Raw genomic sequence first — 23,793 nt, forward strand, 5'->3', positions numbered from 1 at the left:
GATCTTACATGTTTGTGTAGGATCTATAGGATCCGGCATATGTTTGTGTAGGATCTGACATTTGTTTGGGAACAATCTGACAATGTTTGTGTAGCATCTGTGTTACAGTTTATAATTTGCTGTGACAAAAGGTGTAAGACATCTCCTCAGAACCAGCAAAATATAACACAGACAAGTCTAAAATATTCAATTAAATGTATTAAGAAGACAAAAACAAGATACAAAGATTCACAATATAGGTTTCTAATACAATACAGCTGAGTCAAATCTAAAGTAATGGGTCACAAATATAATATCAACTCACCAACGTCTTGGATTGAGAGTGAGAAACAGTTTTACTGAATGTTACACAGCAACAGGTCAGTGTTGGATGTAGGTCGATGCTGACAATAAGACGATGAGGCAAATAGGTGTAGATAACCAGAATGATGACAACTCCAGTAAATCTGTCTGTGTAAGTGTGTCGTCAACACAATAACCAGCCTTATATATACACAGTCACTGATTCTTGAATATTCGAGCACTTTTCGACCACACTGCCACCAACTTAGAACTTTCTTTCTCGCAGACCCCTGGAGGTAATCACAACTAGTAAAGGAAGGCAACTCTAGAGCACTACTTTTAAGGCCTGCCGCTTAAATACTAATAGCACTGAACATTTATGATACGAAATGTGACACATAATAATTATCACTCAAAACTCTAAACATTGTGACCCAAAAATAATCATCACTTAATCAATAATACAATTTACAGAAAATACACTCTTGTAACATCTGTAGGATCTGAAATATGTTTGTATAGGATCTGACATTTGTTTGTGTAGGATCTGTACTATCTGACATATGTTTGTGTAGGATCTGACAACTGTGGAAGTAGGTCCCCAGCACAGGTATACAGCCAGTGGGGGAGAACAGAGTTCACCAAGATCAGGCTTCATGTTGACACATTTAGTGTAGACATCACAGATTATACATTCACCAAACAAACTGGACCAAACAAAATATGGTAAGTATTTTTGGAAAACTTGAATTCTGTTAAAGTGTGACATGCATCCATTTAAGTTACCCTAACATTTTCCAGGCATGCCTTGATGTAAGTGGTATAACGGTTGTATGATCAATAACTCATTGTTGCAGTTATGGATGTGCTGGAGACAGCTTCGCTAGTTCCTTCAACTGTACACCACATGGAAACTTCAAGATTGACTTGTCTGACACACCATTTGTTGTCAGTCCAGATGTCCAGTGGACCTGGACTGGGCAATACAGCAAGCCTGGACACATCCAAGGACAAGCCTTCATTGCTAACTACAGTAAGTACGATACACATGGAGTAAGGACTTGTAAGGTTTGACTTTTATCGTGTATGTCTAAATCCAGGAAATATATTATCCAGCAAGACATTGATTGACTCAAATAAAAACTAAAGTTATCAAGATAAATATATTGTTATTCTGATACAGTGAATCTTCAGACAAACTCACTCCGAAATGACAGATGTAACAAACTGTTGTTTTGGTCATTGCCATTTCCTAAATATTTTAATGAAAATTTGCTTAACAACCTATGGTTATAAAGAAATAAAATGGTTCATCATTGCTGGCAGCACTGTATCTGACCAACCTGAGGCCATTGCTTATGTTTGTTTTGTGTTTTCCAGCTTACATTGGATGCTTCATAGATGGCCGTGTCCGTCTGCTCCCATCAGCATACATAGACTCGCCCTCTATGACGCCTGATGTCTGCATCAGCCACTGCAAACAGAAGGGCTACCGGTATGCTGGTGTTGAGGTGAGTGGATCGCTTGGACATGTGTAGAGCTCAGGTCCATGGTAGGACTCATGAAGTGGCTCAGATTTGTGATGGGACTCATGACAGGGCTCAGGTTTGTGTTGGGACTTCAAGACTACAGACAGGACTCAGGTCTGTAGCGGGACTCATGCCAGAGCTCTGGTCTGTGGTGGGACTCTTGATTGGGCTCAGGTCAGTTTTGGTATCCTTGATAGGGCTCAGGTCTGATTTGGGACTCCTGACAGGGCTCAGGTGGTGAATGGAACTTGTGACCGAACTCAGGTCTGTGGTGGGACTATGACATGGCTCAGGTCTGTGGTGGGACTCCTGACAGAGCTCTCGTCTGTGATGGGATTTGTGCCAGAGCTCAGGTCTGTGGTGGGACTCATAACAGGGCTCAGGTCTGTAGTGGTATTTATGACAGGATTCAAGAACTCTTGGAAACAGTCTAGGAAAAGCCTATACAATGGCCTTCTGATATAAATTACATGTTCCCAAAGAGAAAGACACCTGTACACTGACACTTGTATTGTATCTGTTTCCCGTTTCAGTACACAAGCCAGTGTTTCTGTGGAGATAGCCACACTCGCTATGCCTTAGCCCCTAAGGAGACGGAATGTAACTCCAAGTGTAAAGGTGACTTTGCCCAGACCTGTGGGGGCTCTTACAGGATCTCAGTGTATGCTACAGGTAAAGCTTATCAGTAGACAAAGTGTGTTCTTCAACTCAAAAAATTTTCACAAATATGAAAAGTCAATGTCAGCGTGTATTCATACCCACAACTTGACCATGCCATTCCAACTCCACCAAGACAAAAGTAGTTAGTATGATTACTCAGACGTGTATCACCTCATCAGAATTGGCTTTTAAAAAGATCTGAAAATAACATACAAGTAAATTTGGGGCAGTACAAGTTATTTCATAAGGTGAAATATTTTGCAAGTTCTAACACTGAAGGTACATGAAATGATCATCTAGCAGCTGCTGATTCAGCCCTATTTTCTGTAACACCAGTGCCCATGTTCTCAAAATGTTCATAGCCCAAAGAGTTCTTAAGTCTGATCACAGTCAGTATGTTAAGAATGACCTTATGAAGTTTGTAGGACTACAAACATTTTGAGATTAGCTAACCAGTATTGTGTTTGCAAGAGTCAGGTGTAACAAGGAAAATAAGTGATGGCAAATCAGATAATATATCATTTTGGCCAAACATCTTGTATTCATGTGATTGACCAGTCAGATACCTAGATTTCATCATGATTCTGTTTCTTGTGTAGATAGTTGATATTTTGATAAGTTTCATGATGAGTGTGAGAAACCTGTATTTATGTTGTGAACTATCACCTGTGACCTTCAGCGCAGGACCAGATAACCCAAGGAAGCTGTGGGGGAATGCCTGGATCGTGTATCCCTGCCCTCAAGTCATCACCATCAGTCAAAGCCCTCAAACTAGCTCTTGTCAGCAAACACCCATGCCTCAAGTAAGAGTGAGTGAGTGAGTGAGAGAAAGAGTGAAGGGGTGAGTGAGTGGTAGGGTAGACTGACAGAGAGAGATCTAGGGAGGGATTGAAGGAGTGAGTGAGAGAGGGAGAGAATGAGCGAAGGAGAGAGGGAGTGAAGGATGAAGTGAGTGACTGAATGAGTGAAGGAGACTGGAGGGAGGGAGGGAATGAGTGAAAGAAATGTACTAAACTGGATTAAGAAGTGATATTGAAGACCCATACCAATGTTTTTCAAGTGTGGTCCAGTATTAAATCTAAAATAATATTTATTATGTTTTTCCTTGTTTTGTGTATTTTGGACCCACGTAGCTATCAAGCTGATATGGCTGCACTCTCCTGTCTTAGTAAGTTATAGTAATCTATTCCTACAACCAAAACCAAAACCTTTATAAATGTCTTCTTATGAGAAAGAGGATCTGGTGTTTTCCAAGCAAACATTTTATTACTTGTTAAATCAGATTTGTTTGTCTCCCTTCAGAGATATTCCTTTTGAAACCTTGCAAGCATTACATGTCAATTTGTTTTGAGCACTGAAAGGATGCATGAAATATTTTGTTTAGTGGTGTCTGTCACAATGAGGCTTCTTGTCTGGCGGTGTCTGAGATGGTCTTCAAGTGTATCTGCTCGAAGGGATATGTTGGACCGCTCTGTGATCAGCTTCAGTGTAAGTCATGACACACTTCTGTTTCTATTATAGGGTTTTAGTGATCAGTATAATATAGTGAAGGCTATCATTAGTGATATTTGTTTTGTTGCTTGCTAAACTATGCACTCAGCTACATTAGAGCTATGTGAGTGAAAAAGCGAGAAATTAAATGCCAGTGCATGCATACAACAATACATGTATATATTTGCTTAATGGTATTACCATGCAGTGAGCTGGATTGTGTTTTGTCAGCCTTCATCAATGTGGACGGGTCAGACTGCCCAGCCGGGATGCAGCCTGAACAATGTTCCTGTTCTTCCACGTGTTCTGGAGCTCGCTTCGAGGCCGACAGTTGCACCACATCATCAGGGAAGGTCAGCCTGACAATGTAGTCAACCATTGGGTGGATTGTTCCCTTTATTAGATCACTGACAGATCCAGAATATTGTCAGTAGAGCTCATTCCTTGACATCACATGATGACTGTAGTTTATTTCAATACACCACTGAGAGGAGGGTGGAGGGACTGAGTTAGTGTGCCAGTAACACTCAGAGGGGATCATTAGCTGATTCCACCAGTCACACCAGTTATAATGCCAGCTGTCTTCTTCATGTGGGAGGATGGTTTGTACATCATAGATATTTGCTGTCATAGCGAAACCCACGTACTGATCTAGACAAATGAGCTGTTTGTTGCATACCAACTGGACTTTTAGATTGGTTGCAGTTCAACAGTCTCTAAATTTCAAAGTCAAATAGAATATATAGAATATTTGTTAAAAACCACAATCTTTCTAGTACTTTGATCAACTCTCTATAAGTTGTGAGTCAAAAATGAAGCATACACCTTTACAGAAGATAACTTCTTGTTTATTACATTGAGTGATGTTTAGGTGTAGATTCATTTCAGTATCAAGCTAAAAGTGACTACAACCAACTGATGAGAACTTGAAAAGATCATGAAAACCATTTACATACCGTTACCACAGATATTTAATGGGATCTGCTCAGATATAAATCATGGTAAATCACAATATTTATCTGAAAAACACAAATTCTTTCCTCTTGACCATAATTCCTTTCATTGTGGTGTGTTTCAGCCACAAGTAACCTGTCGCTATGGTGATCCAGGTTTTGTGTTCCTGTACAACCAAGCACCAACTAGCACCTCCAACCTGACGGCAATATGTCCTGTGGGTTCCGATATTGTGGGTTGCTCTGTCTGGGATAGGTGAGTGAAACTCGGTGAATGGATACCAACTCAAACTCAAGAACAAAGAGTCCAAGTTGAAACTGATCTTCAGCATCCAACTCTGGTCATGAAAGGTGACTCATGGGATCTTGTGGTTTCTCTTGCTGACTTAGATACACTGCACTCTGTCCAACTCAGACTCTGTATTTCTCGGATTGCTGTATAAACCAGGCTTACCTACAGTCCCAACACAATAATCCTTCTTTGTTGTCATAATGAAAAAGCTCTATGTCTCAGACTCTCAGTATTTCAGATATTGGACCACAATGGTGTCCTGATAAGGGAGTTACACTTAGAAACATTGCTGTATGATTTGGACTGAGCAAGAAGTCTGGTTGGGCAATAGACCTTGAATAAACAACCCGATGATTTGTTTGGGTATTTTGTCTTATTTACTTATCCCAAAAGACAGACCTCCCAAAAAACAGACCGCTTAAAACAACACTTTTTATGGTTGATTGCAAAGGGCTTAATTAAGCTGTACCCTTGAAAATAATGGTATGTGCCCAAATAAAAGAAGACAGCATCAAGTTTAGAAAGAATTATACAACTTAAGCATTATTCATCTTTCAAAAATTTAGAAGAAAAAGATATTTTATGCATTAATAGATTGCGAAATTTTTTTGACAATGTATGGCGAAAGGAGTACAGTCATAGATTGGCAATCCCTAATAATTACCTAGATTAGTCTCATGGATTTGCTTACATGGGAGTGGCACTCTGAGTTAGAAGTATCATCTAAGGGTAAATTCTATAAGTGTATCAAACATAGCACTGAGTATTTGAAGGGCATTTTGAAGTGGAAAGCATAAGAAAAGCCAGATTTATGGATGTCAACTTCTTTTTTTATCGACCCGTGAAGGTCCCTGGGTAGAATAGGCTTTCAGCAACCCATGCTTGCCATAAAAGGTGACTCAGCTTGTCGTAAGAGGCGACTAACGGGATCGGGTGGTCAGGCTCGCTGACTTGGTTGATGCGTGTCATCGGTTCCCAATTGCGCAGATCGATGCTCATGTTGTTGATCACTGGATTGTCTGGTCCAGACTCGATTATTTACAGACCGCCGCCATATAGCTGTAATATTGCTGAGTGCGGCGTAAAACTGAACTCACTCACTCACTCTTTTTTTATCACCTGATGCAGGAGCAAGCATATGCTCTGAAACGTCACAATGAAAGGGCTTACAACTTATAAGTCTGGCTTTCCTTACCAAGTGTGTTGTTACTATACATGGTAGTGACTCTGGGTCAGGTCATTAATTAAACAGGGGTGGACAGCATGTCTCGGCTAATTAGAGTACTTACATGATTTGCATATTACAAATTGAAAGAACTACCATTCTTTATATGGTTTATATGTTTTTATGTTTATATGTTTGTATCTCAGTAACAATCACAACCATGGACAGGGTGCAGGAACGATGGATGTCGCCAACAGGAAGTGCTCAGTCTCAGGCTGCAGCTCTTGTACAGTGCAAGCAAGATGTAAACGTTAGTAATAAGTTCGACTCATTTACTTTATATTGTATATCATGATGTTGATGCAGGCAGAGCGTTTGTTGTAGTGATACTTTTACAAAACACATCCAGGCCTTTATATACTGGAGGCCCTTCATTAGGAACGGTTCCAGTCACCATAAGTGAAAAGTCAAGGTCAGTCTTCAGGTTTTTCTATGAAAAATTTTATTATCGTCAGTTTTTAAGGCATGTTTATCTTTAAAGCCATGAATACTGGCATGTACAGGTATCTTTGCAAATCCTACCACATGTAGACCTGTGCTTTTTCTACTGAAGGTCAAGGACATCTTTTAAGTTATTTTGAAATTGGTGGTACAAGTCATTGTATTGCATTTGTTGCAATTTACTAGTACTGTTTAGGTGCGAATGAAAATTTCAGGACAGTCCTAATATTGGGATCTTGACAACTTATCATTTATTTCAGCGGTTGATAGGTCAGACATTTAGATACATTGAACTTTTTGAAGGAATGCTTGGTCGCAGTGTCTTGCCTGTCTGTCTCCATCAAAATTATAGGGCTTTCTTTTGTGTGTCTGATCTGTTTCATGGCCTCTCCATATAAAGGTTCCTTGACTGATTGTGTGTTATTGTTCCCTAATTGTGAATCATGGTTCAGTGATTGTCTCATTGTTTTCATTGTTCCCTGAATATTTTTGTTCTCTTGGTGTGCCTCATTGTTACCCAGTGGTATGGCATTGCACTCTGATTGGTTGTTACCATTCTTTCTTTGTCACTCTACCCTGAGGTTGTGTCATTGTACTCTGGGACTGCATAGCACCTTAATTATGTCAATTTTTTCACCATTGTTTTCTGACTGTATGTCATTTTTCCTGACTGTGTTTGTGTACCCTCACTGTGTGTTATTTTTTCCTGGTTGTGTGTTTGTGTAGAATGATTATATTGTGTGTCACTTCAGTCACTCTGCATGTCTGTGTTCAGCAGTAAGTGTACTGCTTCATCAGTGATTGTTTCCCTTACAAGAGGATGTTTGTTCTTCCAGAATACATGTGTGGGTGTTTGAATGGCGGCACATGCAGCAAGGTCACTGGGACATGTAGCTGTCCTGTGGCTTACTTCGGTGACCACTGTGAATTGTTTGACTACTGCAGCTACTACGAAGACCACAACAACAGGAGTGCATGTGGAGCAGGTATCTGAGGATGTGACATGTCCTTTCTGTCAGCTGTTGCAGAGAAATTAAAGACAGTCTCTGATGTGACTCAGTTATTGAAAAGGGCAGGAATTTGTCAAAAAGCAGCATTAAAGTGTTCTTGATTTTGTTCATAAGTAATTCTTAGGTTCAAATCAACTGGGTACAGTGTGTTGTCTGAGACCTTGCAAAATGATGTTTAAAGCATTATTCAACAGTTACTGAGGTCTTGTTCCAGGCAACTGTATGGCTGTGCCAGAGTCATCAGTTCACACCTATGGAGGAGACAATGCTGGAGACCATTGTCTTTTCCCTTTCACCTACTCGGGGCTCACATTCAGCTCTTGTATCAGCAGCAATCAGGTAAGAATACCCTTGGAAAACTGCCCTGTTGATCTAACTCATTACTGCCAAAGACGACATGTCAGTAAATACATAAAAATTGAATCCTGATTGATAGCATTTGTTTGATTGTAGAACATTATTATTTCTTAGATCAACCCAAAGTTTCATGACAGAGTTGAACAGTAAGAATGATGAGGTCTTCAGAACAGTTGTCAGTAATACAAGTACCTTGCACCATGACAGAGCAACTGCTATGTCTGTCATGTTCTGATATTGTAGTCTGTGGATTTAACACAGCAATGAATGGGTACCCATGAGAAGAGATGCTATTTGACCAAAAACCATCTGGCACCTGGTTCCACAAAGCGATTGTATAGCTATGACTGTCACAAGTCTTATGTTAATGTTAAAGATGACCTTGGGGTTATGACTGCATTGAGAAACAGGGCCTTGGTCCTCAAAGATATTCACCAGAGGGATCAGATTATAACTGAATATGCACACCAATCTGCTGACTGAGCAATAATTTAAGGTGATCTATTATGGTCTGTGTGTATGTAAGCAGCTCAAACAAGGAATTACTAGATACAAATAATTAATATCAAATCCAGTTTATTCACATCTGACAACACAACCCAGGAAACCCAGACATTTGTGGAGTGATGAAAGTATCCTGATTCATCACCAGATTATGTGTGATGCCCAAAACACAAGTGCATAGAGTTATAATACAGTCACACACAGCTTTCAACATTTATGATGTGGTACTATCTTGATGCCAGTCTCAGCACGATTTCAACTGACGACACACAGTTTGAGTTGCCTGTGGATCAAAGCTCAACTCTCAGTATTATAATGATCTTAATCTATGAGCAGTGATCAAAGTCAAAGTCAATGATGTATGTCAGATGTGGCCAGTTGTTATGCTATTTGGCAGGTTGGACCCCCCTTTGCATGTGGAGCTAAGTTTGACGGAAACAATGACTATATTGATCTGGGACAGTGGAACCCTGGGACAACTTACACTATAGCAGCATGGGTGTACCCAACAGTTTCAGACTCACGGAGGAGGGTATGTAGTGTTTCCCACGGGACCAACTGTAATAGCTAGATTGACTGTCCCCCGCCGCAACGCGGAATGGGGGAGTATGTATTCAGCAGCATCTGTATGTATGTCCTGTTTTTTCTTAACGCGATATCTCGTGAACTGTTTTACCCCATGTCTTCAAATTTGGTGACAACCTACATCGGGGGATGACACAGACCTCAGTTGATTTCGTTGACCTTGACCTTATCAAGGTCACCACAACTATTTGACTACTCGTCAAACTCTTGCTAACGCAATGATGAACTGTTGTACCCAATGTCTTCAAATTTGGTGACAGCCTACACTGGGGAATTAGGCAGACACCAGTTCATTTGGGTGACCTTGACCTTATTTTCAATATGACCATGACACTTTGTACCCTTTTCAAACTCATGTTAACACAACATTCCATAAAATATTGCAACCAAAGTCCTCAGTTTTGTCAACAGCCTACATTGGGTGATTATCCAGACACCAGTCATTTCATGCTTCTTGTGTCTGCACAAAAGTAAAAAGTAGTGAATATGTTATAGACATTTCATTCTTCTTGAGCGGAGGGGACTTTGTCACGTTAGTGGCAAACACTTATATTTATTACATGTTAGTTTACATTTCTACTTATTGTTTCGGGATTTGTCCTGATATTACAAGTTTTCTTGTGATACAGAGGCATGTTCATGTTACTGTTTGTAGGCACTTCATCTCTATGCTTGAGATGAATTTACCCATGAAGGTCCCGGGGTAGAATAGGCCTTCAGCAATCCATGCTTGCCATAAAAGGTGACTGTGCTTGTCATAAGAGGCGACTAATGGGATCGGGTGGTCAGATTCGCTGACTTGGTTGACATATGTCATTGGTTCCCAATTGCGCAGGTCGATGCTCATGTTGTTGATCACTGGATTGTCCGGTCCAGACTCGATTATTTACAGACCGCCGCCATATAGCTGGAATATTGCTGAGTGCAGCGTAAAACTAAACTCACTCACTCACTGAGGTGAATTTCATAAAGTGTTTTTATGACAGCATCATTATTAACGTGACATCTCACATTGTACAGAAACAGCACAACACTATGTCATGGCTTTCTTCTTGTTGACCACAATTTTTTTTGAGATATATACATATTTTTAAGCCTTGTTTGGCAGTGTTGTATGAAATAAACTCTCATTACTGTGACTAATCGATTTTCACTTTAATTCTATCTTCATTTTGCACAAATGTATACAGATAAGACAGTATTCTCAACACTGTAGTCCTATTGTGACTATAACGATAAACTAGCAGTAGGCATTGCAAATGCAGACTATCAACTGGTGAGTTATGCTTCAATTATAATGATAGGAAATAGAATATACAACCGATCACCCATGTAATACTCTGTTTTAGGATAGATTGTTGAAAACACGACTGCTGAAGTCCAAAGTTCTAACCACACAATTCAAAACTGCTATCAGAGAAACCTCATGCTGGTACAACTCCACATGTTTCACACAGTGAAATTCCTTGAAGTAAATAGCTTTTGCATGAATGTTTGTATTTCAGAAATGAAAATGCAGTTCTTTTTCCTGAACAAGCCTTTTGCGTTTTGTTTAAGGAGTCTTTGTATGTGTTCCTGTTATAAACGACAGAAAACATCTCATTGTCTCAGAAAATTAGCACATTTTCAAAATATCTGTATAGCTACCAAGTAACCTCAGTGTTAGTATGACCCCAATAATTAAGCCCTAAACATCCATGTTAATGAAGTCTGTTTGGTTCACATATTCATATTGACAGACCATTGTTGGCGGTGTGTCTGCGTGTCGAGACTTTGGTCTGGCAATGCAGAATGGCAAGTTCTTTGGCTTCTACTACCCAACTTCTGGGAAGCACTGCACCACGTCTCTGCTTGCTCCAACTCCCTACACTATGGCAAAATGGTATCTCCTAGCTGTTGCCAACAATGGAACTAACACATTTCTCTACCTGAACGGCAAGCAGGTCAACACAGTTCAGGTAAGACGTTGTGATGTTTTTCCCAGCACTTCTTGACATCCTTGAACAGGATGGAGCAGTGCATCATGCTTCTGGTTCAGACATTGTTTTTCAGGTTTTGGAAGCCATCATTTACAGAGGTTCAGACATTATGTATTAAGGACAAGATTATGAAGAGTCTGTTAAGACATTACATTTCAGCATATCATAATTTCAAATACACCTGTGTTTTCAGTGTAAAGCTCGGCCACCTAAACATGGACCTACTTTCTTGAAGCAATGTCAGTGCTACAGTGATTGTAACACCCACACTCTAACTATGACATAAGATAATCTTAGTGTTAAAATCTGTTTGTGCATGCAGCTCTTGATCCGCAAAGCATTAGTAGTTGTGCACTAACCATAAACAAATGACAAAGTGTACAAGATATGACAGGTTGTTAAGCTACTGTTGCTTTGTGGATCTTGGAGATGTAACCATGCTGGATAGACCTTAATATTGAATTTAGAATTTCATTTTCTTGTAACATTATTTTTATCAATTTCAAACAAAATGAGCACTGGAAGTGTATAGAACTGTATCTTTTTAAACCAACATGAAGTGAATAATCATCAAGAGATTAAAACAAAATAGCAAAGTTTAATTCAGTAATGACCAGAATTGACTCTTCATCCATTTTTATCAGGTATACATACTTATAATTGTTGGTTTGAGTCCTAAATCACTGTGGGTATATTTCTAGCTAGGGTTTTCATGGATTTCAAGAACCGTTTAAAGCCTCATGCAGTAGGTTTTCCTTTCCCATCCAGCACACTTAGTATGACATTGTTAATTGCTGTGTATTACTAAACTCGCTCAGTCACTGTTTTCCCTTGGCTTCCACACTGCTAACTTTCAACTGCACATCCACCAGGCTACTGAGCCATTTGAAACAGATCTCATCTGAAATATATTGTTGTTGTCAGAATCTCCCATATACACTACCGACAACGCTTGGCTTCAGGATCGGGAACTCCTACTGCTGCAAACAGGAAACTTTCAAGGGGATTATCAAGGTATGGATGGAAATATACATGTAGGACATGCTGCTGTGTTCTTGCAGAGCTAAGTAAGGCCAGACTAATTTTATGTCCTGTTTTTCGGATCTGCCAGTCATATTTTTTCAAGAATAAGAAAAATAATAGAAATTAATTTTCCCCACTCAAAAACTGAAATCCAAATTTACCAGAAAATGTATTTTAGTTTGTTTTCTGTCCCATATATACTTCATAAATTGCCAAAAGTAAAATACTGTTAGTATTTAGAAGGAGCTGGTGAGTTTATTTCTTTCTTTTTTTCCCTCTTGCCTTTAGATTTTCGGAGGACAAAATTCAGTAGAACAAGACATAAAATTGGTCTGGTCTTACTTGCACATTTAGCTTGACTGAATTCAATTTGGCACCAAATATGCATTTGGCACATGGCTTTGTAAGAGGAAGCACAGTAATAAAAAACAAAAAGATGGCAGACTGAACTCATTATGGAAAAATCAACCCAGTGTATACAGATATTGTCCCACACATTCAAAAGGGGACAAAATGTACAAAATATTGAAAAATGCAACTAGTTGCTGCTCAAACTAAATAAAAATTCACATTTAATAATAATTTCTTGACCTCACAAACCTGTGATATTTTATATGTCCCAAAATTCCTTCAGTCCTGCTATGATAGCATGCTGTAACAGCTCCTGACCACCTGTCCATGAAGGTACCCAGGAGTACAGGCACATATTGCTGGTTACCATAGTTACCATAGTAACTGTGACAAGTTATCTACAGTGAATGTATGGAATGGATAGTCTACACCTTCTTTTGCGTTGCTGTGACAAAGATGATATCTTTTGATGAGTGGGGGCAATGGGGTAGCCTAGTGGTTAAAGATCATCACACTGAAGACCCGGGTTCGATTCCCCACATGGGTACAATGTGTGAAGCCCATTTTCTTGTGTCCCCCGCCGTAATATTGCTGGACTATTGCTAAGAAGTGACACAAAACTAAACTCACTCACCCACTCTTCTGATGAGTTACATTGACATTTATGGGTGAATTGCTTTCCTTTAAGTCGGTGAAGGTCTGGAAACGAAGCTTGGGTGTAGATGAAATCACACAGAGCATGAGTGTGATTGGCAGTGTCAACTCTACAGTAAGTATTCTCAATTATTGGTTCAGACCCTAGACACCAGTTTTAAATCAGCTACTTCCCCTTCAGAATTACAAGATGTAACTAGAAATGTCAGGTGATGTTTTTTTAATGTACACTGTAGTCTTAGACAAGTGGAATTATGTCAGTTCTCACTGGTAAAGGAAGCAATCTGTTGCTAGATTGAAGCAAGATATAATGGACTTGTGGCGCACTATGAGCTGGGACAGGGCATCCAGGTGCCATGTCATGGCATAGACCACGGCGGTGATGACTGGACGGTAGCCCAAAGTGACATTCTGTCTGGTATGTGCTGTACACTCATTATTAAACATCAGTAATGATAATCTGTATGCTATGTTGTAACACACAACATTGTATATCAGTAATGACATTCTGTATAGTACATTATAACACACAACTTTGCATATCAGTAAATACACTCTGTGTAGTATGTGTACGGAATGTTATAACACACAACATTACAGATCAATAAACACATTCTGTGAAGTATGTTATGAAACACAATATTACATATCAGTAATGACATTCTGTACAGTATGTTATAACACACATCATTACATATCAGTAATGACATTCTGTACCGTATGTTATAACACACATTATTCCGTGTCAGTAACAGATTATTACATTATCAGTAATTATTTCCTGTATGATGTGCTATAACACAGATTGTTGCATATTAATAATGTCTTTGTCCTAGGTATGTTATAATGAGATAGTATATCATGTTTGAGTGACCAACTGATTTTGCAAAATAGTTTTCAAAATTACCACAGGTTTGTGTTCAGTCCTGGAAGTGTAAAGCACAGAAGCAGATTTATGTTCCTCGTGGGATCAATGAGACTGGCTCCAGAGCTATGATATATATTGTATGACCTTCCTCTCACAATTCAAACGCTGACTTTACTCCAGGTACACACTGCAATGTAAGTGAGTTCGTCGTACCAAAGGGAGTGACAGCCTACATCAAGAAATATGATGGGACATCTGGGGGCATCTTTGAAGTGTACTCTGAAGTATGTTTTTACTGAACATAAAACTTACCAATGAGTTGTTTTAATTGCAAATATTGAAATTTCATATTTACTTAGTATTTAGTGATCTCAGTTTCATGTGATTATATATACTGTCATATTCATATAACATGCTGTCGTTGAAGGTATCTTATATGATATTGTTTGGCTACCTAAATAACCTGGATAAAGGAGGTGATTGGTGTTTATGTTTATACAGAGTATTCAGATCGACGGCTACCTGAATGGAATGGGTGCTGGTTACCGAGGCGCAGCAGGGGGGGCATCCATCCCCTCACAAGATGGCATGCAGGGAGAATCCATAAATGGTAATAACATACTCACTGCCAAATGCACTGTGTTTTTATACATGCTGACCTACAACTTGGTCAGGGAAATACCTACTTCATGGAATGTTTTGGATAATTACCCATCTCATACTTGAGTTATCTGTTCCTGAAGACCACCATTGTATTCATGATTGAGCTGTATCAACTTCTTGGAATGCCTTTGCTGTTTTCATGGCAATATTTTAGCAAAGAAGAAACAATAAAACAATATGCAGATTTGCATAAACCTGAGTCAGTCAGTGAGTTAGTGAGTGACAACCACTGCTTTAACATGTGTAACATCATTGATATGTATTTCTCCCTGGTGCCAATACAGGCAGCAAAATTTTAAATGTCAAATTGCCTTTCTGAAATTAATATTGTCACTCTTCAGAATAAGAAACACTTAGCCCTGTTAATAGTGGAAATCACACACAATATCAACAACCTTAACATTCAACATTCAGATTGGGTAGAGTTGGTATTGTAGACAAGGCATCAGCTTTTGGATTTGAAGGTTTCTATTTGACTCCTAACACAGGGCTCTGAAATGCTAAGGTCTGTATATAATGGTTTGTTGTGACAGGAGTTGGCAGGAGGAGCACGGCAGCCAACAAGGGAGGTGGTGGTGGTGGCAATGGCGGCCATATTGACTCCCAGGGATATGGCCGACCAGGGGCTGGAGGAGGGTATGGCACCGCAGGGTGAGTTATATCTGTTTATGTATAAAGGAAGACTTTTCCACCATCAGTTACTCTGTTGGCAATCCCAGGGATTGCAATAAGAAATAACTGAATTGAGGATTAGCAATGTCTGTTGCTCAAAACATTACAGTTTTCTTTAATTGCAGCTTTTTGTCTAAAACTTGAGTTGGGGACAACTAAGAATTTGAAACACCTTAGTTATTAATAAACATGCTAATATTCTCTGAACTTCAAAAGCAAACTCAATGCAGGGGACCCAGTTTGACTCAGTGGCATGCTCATGTCTCCCAACAGACAGGGTCCAGTGAAGAGATCAAATGGCGGCAGTGGGTGGAGTTCCGGTGGCACTGTGTATGGAGACACTGCAATGTCCAAAGTATACATGGGGTCAGGGGGAGGAAGTGGAGGCAATGCCAAGGACCTCAGCCACACACCTCCAGGTGAGACTTACCTGTAGACAGTCACATGCCCCCAGGTGACACTTACCTGTACCCAGTCACTCACATCCATGTGTCCATGTAAGACTTACCAGTAGACGGTCACACACCTCCAGGTGACACTTACCTGTACCCAGTCACTCACATCCATGTGTCCATGTAAGACTTACCAGTAGACGGTCACACACCTCCAGGTGACACTTACCTGTACCCAGTCACTCACATCCGTGTGTCCACGTGAGACTTACCTGTAGACAGTCACATGCTTCCAGGTGAGACTTACCTGTACCCAGTGACACACATCCATGTGTCCATGTGAGACTTACCAGTAGACGGTCACACACCTCCAGGTGACACTTACCTGTACCCAGTCACACACATCCATGTGTCCATGTGAGACTTACCAGTAGACAGTCACATGCCTCCAGGTGAGACTTGCCTGTACCCAGTGACACACATCCATGTGTCCATGTGAGACTTACCAGTAGACAGTCACATGCCTCCAGGTGAGACTTACCTGTACCCAGTCATACACTTTGAGGTGACACTTAACTGTATGCAGTCACACACCTCCACGTGAGACTTATCTCTACTCAGTCACACACTTCTAGGTGAAATTTGCCTGTACTCAGTCACACAATTCCATGTTAGACTTATCTGTACTCAGTCATACACTTTGAGGTGAGACTTGCCTGTACTCAGTCACACACTTCCAGGTGAGACTTGCCTGTACTCAGTCACACACTTCCAGGTGAAATGTATCTGGACTCAGTCACAAATCTCCAGGTGAATCTTATTGAATATTTTCTCTTTCAGATTAATGTCCCTCATCAACTTTTTGTCCCACCTAATTTCACCACATGAGATATTTTACATCCAGTTCCTCAGGTTCTTGGACATTGTTCTGGACAGATAAACCTATTGATATATTATTTTTAAGATTTTTTTAGGAATTTATGAAACAGATAAAACTCTTATTATCCCTTGCAACATGTTTTGCAGAGGTATGAAAATGCGCTCTCTCTGTCCGTGCACTTTTGTCTTTTCTGAACCAGAACTTCAAAACCCTTCACTATTTCTTCAACAAATTTGGCACATAGATAGTACTGGTGCCTTTTGGTAGTTTGGGATTTCTGAAAAAAATCTGTTTTGCATTCCCATGGAAACAAGTTCAGCTTTGACTGAATTTGGTGGGTGTGCTCTTTTCCTGACCAAAACTTCAAAACTGTTCACTATTTGTAGCTACTAGGCTGTGGCTTTTGAAGATGTTATCTTGTCCGGAAGAGATCTTTACCTTTAACAATCTTGGTGCACATGTTTACCATGTTCATCATCATCCCAAGATGTGCCTTTTGGGGGTTACAGCAGTGTGTGAAATTTATTTTTTGTGGTTTCCATGACAAAAAGTTAGACTTTGACTGAAATTGTTGGTTGTGCTTGTTTCTGGACCAGAACTTCAAAACCGTTCACTATTTTGTCAACAAACTTGGCACAGTTAGATAGAACTTGTGGTGAAATGGTGCCTTTTGGTAGGTTTGGATTTCTGAATAAAATACATTTCTGCATTTACATGGCAACAAGTTTGACTTTGAATTTAGCATTAGTGTTCTTTCTGGAGCAGAACTGTAAAACCTTTCAACATTTCTTCTCCAAACTTGGCACATAGATTGGTCTGGTGGTGTACTGGTGCCTTTTGGTAGTTTTAGAATTCAGCATAAAATATTTTTTGTGCTTCCATGGCAACAAGTTTGACTTCGACTGAAATGTGAGTGTGCTCTTTTCAGGAGCTTAACTTTGTAACTGTTTACAATTTCTCCACCAAACTTTGCACATGGATAGGTATGGTGGTGTATGAGTACCTTTTGGTAGTTTTGGAATTGTAAATACAATATTTTCCATGTTTCCATGGAAACAAGTTTGTCTACAACTGAATTTGGTGGTAGTTTTCCTTTCTGGAGCAGAACTTAAAACCTTTCAATAGTCTCCTTCCTTTTAGCCATATATGAACCAAAACATTTGATCATGATGACTAGTAGACATATTCATGAAGAGTATTTTACCATTGCAGAGGATACTGATGACTTTGCCTCCTTGTCCTGGCATTTAGTTTAAAATCTGAAAACCTGTTATCAGTCTTTGGGTCATTTGGGTCTTCCCATTATGTTTACATGTTGAACCAAAGCCCTGTAGGGGTGTTTTATCGTATTCAGTACCTGATTACAGGATATAGCAGTAGGATTCTGATGATCGACAAACAATGTAATTAATCACCCATTGTCAACAGTAAATTGCTAAACAATTTAACTTTGTCTTTTCTTGGAATCAGCTTAGTCCAACTACCTTCAGGATCTTGACTAGGCTTGCCCTAAACCTGACCTGTGCTCATGCACCAAAGTGCTCTGAGAGCCTGACTGGTCAGAGCCCTAGTACACAAAGCAATCTTAGCACACCGACTAGTATGAACCTTTGTTAGAGTATCAGCATTAGTCGTAGTACTGAGACTGTTGCAGAACGTGGCTAGAACCTTTGAAGTCAGTGTAAGAGTTATGCATTCAGCTGATGAGTTCACCACAAAAAGTTAAATAGTTTAAGCAGTTTCCTGCAGCTGACCTCCTGTTTTGTCCACCAGGTGGCCGTGGAGGTAACGGGGGAGCTGCGATAGTGCTGTATTCAACCGGCAACATCCAAGTCACTGGTTCAATCTCAGTGGCCGGGGAGACTGGACAGGGAGACAGCGACACTCAAACTGGGTCAGTAACTAGACAATTAACGCTTCCTTTATGTTTCGATTTATAGTCTCATTCCACTCTTTTGTGAGAAGAGGAAATTATTTGTATATACCTGTGTTATTTTAAATGTTTCTTTACATCATTTCAATTTTGTATGTTTTCTTGAAGGGAGGCTATCCTGCATGTGAATTCATTCTTTAACCATTTTGGAAACCAGTTAAACATGAATCTAATTTGTGTGACCAATTCATACTATGGACAAAGCATCTCATAACATTTGATTGGCTAATCAAGGCGTGTCTTTTATGTTTCATGGTGTGACTGCACCCATAAGCAGATGGCAGTGTAAGGAGTGGCAAATAGTGGGCAGCGCTTGTCATGTAATGATTATTGCATGGGAAGATATTGCTGATTCACTAAGGCTAAATATAAAAGTGAAGTGTTTCTCGGGCATCGGTGCGTCACTTTTATTAGTGCGCATGACAGTTTTATATTGCCATTTGAAAAAAATAATTTTGACTTGGCGGCATCCCAGTCATCCATTTGTCCTCTGCCAGAATGAGTGTCTGTAAGAATGAGTGTCACTGAATCTACAACTCTTTAACATCTGTTGACATCCCAAACTGTATTTCTGAGAGGAAAAGTGTGTTCCTCACGCGTCACTTTTTTTTCTATCAAAGATGTTTTAAAAAGTCCTACCACTCTCATAACTATTAAAAAAAATGTGCCGAAGAACCGTTTAATAATTTTGAAGCAAACTAATAGTGACTGTCATAATGGTTGATTACTCATCAGCACTGACAATGTTTTTTATTTTCACTCAAGGAGATATAAATACAGATTTTTAACAGATTTTCATAGTGTGCACAGCTAATTTATTGTTTACACCTCCATACAAGTATAACATTGAAGTCGTTTCACAAGTATCGAAACAACAGAAAATGTCTGCTGCAGTTGTAATGGATGCCCTGCCTCATGCAAAGCCTCCAACCCAAAGAACTGCGTTGGCAGCAGCACAAGTGTATGCTGGGACATGTCTGGTCCAGGAGGTGGCGGAAGCGGTGGCAGTCTTTACATGACAGGAAATGTTGTTGATGTTGGTATGTGACCTGTATTCTCACCCCACAAGGAACAGTTGAACATCTCTTTCCCTGTGTATCATAGCTGACAGAATCATACAGATCATATTGATATTTACAGTGTTCAGGGGTGGTTGGGTAGCCTAGTGGGTGATGTGTTCACTCGTCATGCTGTAGGAAGAGGTCAATTCCCACAAGGATACAATGTGTCAAGCCCATTGATAGTGTCTGCCGATGATATTGCTGGAATTGGGCTTATATTAGCATAAAACTATGTTCATTCACCACCGTGTTCATGAGTGTCCACAGAACACTGTCTAGTTGTGTTCAGTTAATGTCATATACAACTATCATCACCACTTTGAGACCATGAGTTCCTTCCCAGCACTCAAGATGGAGACTGCAACATAACGTGCAGTGTCTGTCAACCTTGGCAATCAGCTGGTCCAAAAACCCCACATTTCATTACTCATCCACTTAGAGAATAAAGCAGTTGGATTAATTTTACACTGTACACCCCAAACCATCCCCTTTCCACAGAGGTTACTCAAGTCGTTTCTTCCCACATGGCCTCTGGTCACCCTTTCATGATGCGAGTGTTCAGGATTTGTGATTGGTTGCAATCAGATTTAGTTGTGCAATCAGTGACGTTATTTCAAAAGTGATCATTCGCTAAGCTTATGTAATTTCCATATGCTTCAGGAAAACTAGACCCTCTACCCCAATGCTATGTGCAAACATTTCTTCTGGACAGAACTCAGTCATCTAATTGCATCACAATCGTCCTCGCTGACAACGGACAAGCAAGTCATTAAATGTCAATATTTATCAAACTCATAGGCAGAGAAAGGATATTTGTAATTCCACTTTCTATTGCTAGTTTCTGATTTTCAGCTAAACATGAAATACCGAATCTATCCTTTGATCAGCTAACTCCCTGGCTCCACCACCATGTTGGATCTATGTCAAGTCAATGTAAACACATGTCCTGATAGGACAGAAAGAAGGAAGGCAATTAATGTTGCGATATTTTACCTCCAGAAGAACTGGAAAATATGGCCGAACAGAGGTTATGTGGGAAGATATGCCGTGAAAATTATTCTGTGGGAAAAGAGAATGAACCCAAATATCAAGGGCTGATCTTTCAATTGATAACTTCAGCTCTTTCTTTCAGACAAAGTGTGTGTTCCCTTACATAAGACAGCATTTCTGTGTAGGTCACAACCGGCTGTGGGCCAATGGAGGGCGCGGGGGATACGGTGGAGTGGGGGGATGCGGAGGAGATGGAGGAGTGGGCAGAATTCAGATCAACGCTGCCATCTTTAAAGGCCATATCTCCTCAGTATATGGGCACATCAACACCAACGATGCAACCAAGCAGTATATAGTAAGTTTATGTGTTCAGTTGAAGGCCCAAGTGAGTAAAGCTATTCACATAATACATTAGTGCCTTAAATGGTTATTTTTGATATTACACTTCAGTAAAATACAGATTCAACTACCTATTGGATGTGTGATGATGCCCCATCTATGGTCTAAAACAAAGACTCTCAGACTAAAGCACCATTGACCAGACACTAAGTCAGCAATCAAACCCACTCAGCTGTGATCTAGACTACTAGTAGTCAAACATTGAGCCATGTCCAGACATTGCTGGACTCTATACATGAGACCCATGAAAATCTGTGTCAGAATTGATCTTCACTAACCATTGCTTGTCGTAAGCGGTGACCAACAAGATTGGATGGTCAGTCTTGCTGACTTGGTTGACATATGTTATCATATCCTGATTGCGTAGATCAATGCTCATGTTGTTGATCACTGGATTGTCAGGTCCAGACTCAATTATTTACAGACTACCTTCATATAACTGGAAAATTTGCTGTGTGTGGTGTTAAAATAACAAGCCAACCAACTCTATGAATGAATATGTCTATTACATACAGAGTCATCCAGTTACTAGCATGCACTGTTGTTCTGATTCCCACATGGGTATATGTGAAGCCCATTTCTTGTGTCTCCCACCATCGTATTACTGGAATATTGCTAAAAACTGCATTAAGGGCTCACTCACTCAAAACAATCACTGCTAGAGGTAGGATTTGTTTTTATGGATGATTGCAGTGAAAGAAAGATTAAGAAAGAAATGTTAATTACTGTTTTATTTTATTTCCTAAAGACTTATGGATAAAATTTACACATGCACAAAAGTTAAGCACCACCCACTATTGGGTGTTTTAAGCCGATTTTGTAAACTTTAAGTCATGCAAATGTTGTCTTTAAGCATGTTTATCTTGTGTTCAAAAACAATCTAAGCGTAATGCAAATTTATCAGTTACCAGAATTTGAAGGTTTATAAAACACTGAAAACTTTTATTGTCAAGTAACTTGTAATGATATCAACATGCCATATCAGGTGTCTTATTACATGCAGAGTCTATTGCAAGACAGAAACATCAGTAACGTGTGTATGATCCACGGACATTGACACCATAGATTCAACCCTACAAGTCATTGAATGGTTCTCTGAGGCAAACGGTTCAATTCTTCATCAAGTGTGGCATCAAGATCAGCGAGATTTTGAAGTGGGGGTTCCCGATGTAGATTTTCCTCCCAAGAATGTCCCAGAGATGCTCTGTTGGATTGAGATCCGGACTTCATGTGGCCAAGGAAGAGTATCGGTAGCCAAACCTGCACAAGATCTGTGTGGTCTCGCATTGTTGTCCATGTACACAGGTCTTGTTCTAAGACGATGGTTGTCAAAATGAGGGGCTACCACTGGACAGAGAACTGCATCTTGATATTGTTGGCCATTCAAGTTACCACGGATTGTCACAAGCAGAAGTTTGCACTTGAAGGAAACAAAACCCCATATCATTACAGACCCTCTGCCACAGGCTAACGTCTTCTGGATGTTCCTTGGTGCAAATCTGGTGTTACTTTGCCTCCAGACACGTACTCGACCGTCAGTAGTTCGTAGCAACATTCGACACTCGTCAGACCAATAGATCTTTATCCAGTTTGCTAAGTTCCAGCGCATGCGAGCATGACACCAGATCAAATGATTCCGCATGTGACTCTCCGTCAGTTGAGGACATTTTGCTGGTCTTCTGACAGTACAACCAGCCATTCTGAGGCGATACCTTACAGCCATCATCAAGAGTCTCTCATGGGTACCCCACTGCATTCGTATATCTGTCGAAGTGGCAAAGGGATATCATCTGACTAACCTGAGAAGAGGTCTATTCTCTCCATCAGAGGTCTTTCTCGGCCAACCAGACCTATGCCTGTCATTGACATCATTAGTTTGGTTATGTATGGCAACCAAACAGGTGATGCCGCTGTGATAACAACCCTTTTGCCTTGCAATGGCCCTGCATGACATGCCAGCATTTTTCATGCCTATCACCTGCCATCTCTCAGCGGTAAGTTAACTTTCTCCTCACCATGACTGATTTTCTTTCTCTGAAGTGAAAAGAGAATCTCACAACAGACCGGTGAAACTAAGTGTGTGAAACTTGATTTTCAAGATTCAGAAGGTAAGGAAATGGAGTTGCACGTCCAGAATGTTTCCTTGTTATGTCTTGACAATCTCAGGTTCAAGAATTTATGGTTAAGGCTAATTCAGTCATGAACATTTATAGTTTGTATTTCTGATCTTCAGTGGTGAAATCAAGACAATATGAAAATAGTGGTGCTTAACTTTTGTGCATGTGTATATTATGGTGCAGGTGGATTGATCCATGGTGATGGTTTGAACCAATATGGAGTATTTGTTATGATGCCAACTGGTTAATATGGAGTATTTGTTATGATGCCAACTGGGTAATGTGGAGTATTTGTTATGATGCCAACTGGTTAATATGGAGTATTTGTTATGATGCCAACTGGTTAATATGGAGTATTTGTTATGATGCCCACTAGTTATTTTGGATTATTTGTTATGATGCCAACTGGTTAATACGGAGTATTTGTTATGATGCCAGCTGATTAATATGGATTATTTGTTATGATGCCAACTGGTTAATAC

General features: G+C 39.9%; 1 protein-coding gene across 1 annotated transcript in view; it reads left to right on the forward strand.

Annotated features, from left to right (window-relative positions):
* Positions 1 to 23,793, forward strand: part of LOC137298551 (uncharacterized) — an 83,465-nt gene that overhangs the window by 7,621 nt on the left and 52,051 nt on the right. Inside the window, exons 3-25 of the mRNA XM_067830853.1 lie at positions 858 to 1,008; positions 1,140 to 1,315; positions 1,663 to 1,793; positions 2,345 to 2,483; positions 3,151 to 3,274; positions 3,856 to 3,959; positions 4,194 to 4,315; positions 5,041 to 5,171; positions 6,579 to 6,682; positions 7,710 to 7,859; positions 8,098 to 8,222; positions 9,142 to 9,276; positions 11,069 to 11,287; positions 12,233 to 12,322; positions 13,371 to 13,451; positions 13,631 to 13,754; positions 14,385 to 14,488; positions 14,706 to 14,814; positions 15,401 to 15,518; positions 15,813 to 15,958; positions 18,585 to 18,705; positions 19,639 to 19,784; positions 20,981 to 21,150. Of these exons, the coding sequence (XP_067686954.1) occupies positions 858 to 1,008; positions 1,140 to 1,315; positions 1,663 to 1,793; positions 2,345 to 2,483; positions 3,151 to 3,274; positions 3,856 to 3,959; positions 4,194 to 4,315; positions 5,041 to 5,171; positions 6,579 to 6,682; positions 7,710 to 7,859; positions 8,098 to 8,222; positions 9,142 to 9,276; positions 11,069 to 11,287; positions 12,233 to 12,322; positions 13,371 to 13,451; positions 13,631 to 13,754; positions 14,385 to 14,488; positions 14,706 to 14,814; positions 15,401 to 15,518; positions 15,813 to 15,958; positions 18,585 to 18,705; positions 19,639 to 19,784; positions 20,981 to 21,150 (3,020 nt within the window). The remainder of the gene's footprint in view (positions 1 to 857; positions 1,009 to 1,139; positions 1,316 to 1,662; positions 1,794 to 2,344; positions 2,484 to 3,150; positions 3,275 to 3,855; positions 3,960 to 4,193; positions 4,316 to 5,040; positions 5,172 to 6,578; positions 6,683 to 7,709; positions 7,860 to 8,097; positions 8,223 to 9,141; positions 9,277 to 11,068; positions 11,288 to 12,232; positions 12,323 to 13,370; positions 13,452 to 13,630; positions 13,755 to 14,384; positions 14,489 to 14,705; positions 14,815 to 15,400; positions 15,519 to 15,812; positions 15,959 to 18,584; positions 18,706 to 19,638; positions 19,785 to 20,980; positions 21,151 to 23,793) is intronic.

This window comes from Haliotis asinina, chromosome 10 (assembly GCF_037392515.1).
Source record: "Haliotis asinina isolate JCU_RB_2024 chromosome 10, JCU_Hal_asi_v2, whole genome shotgun sequence".
In the NCBI taxonomy this organism is placed as follows: domain Eukaryota; kingdom Metazoa; phylum Mollusca; class Gastropoda; order Lepetellida; family Haliotidae; genus Haliotis; species Haliotis asinina.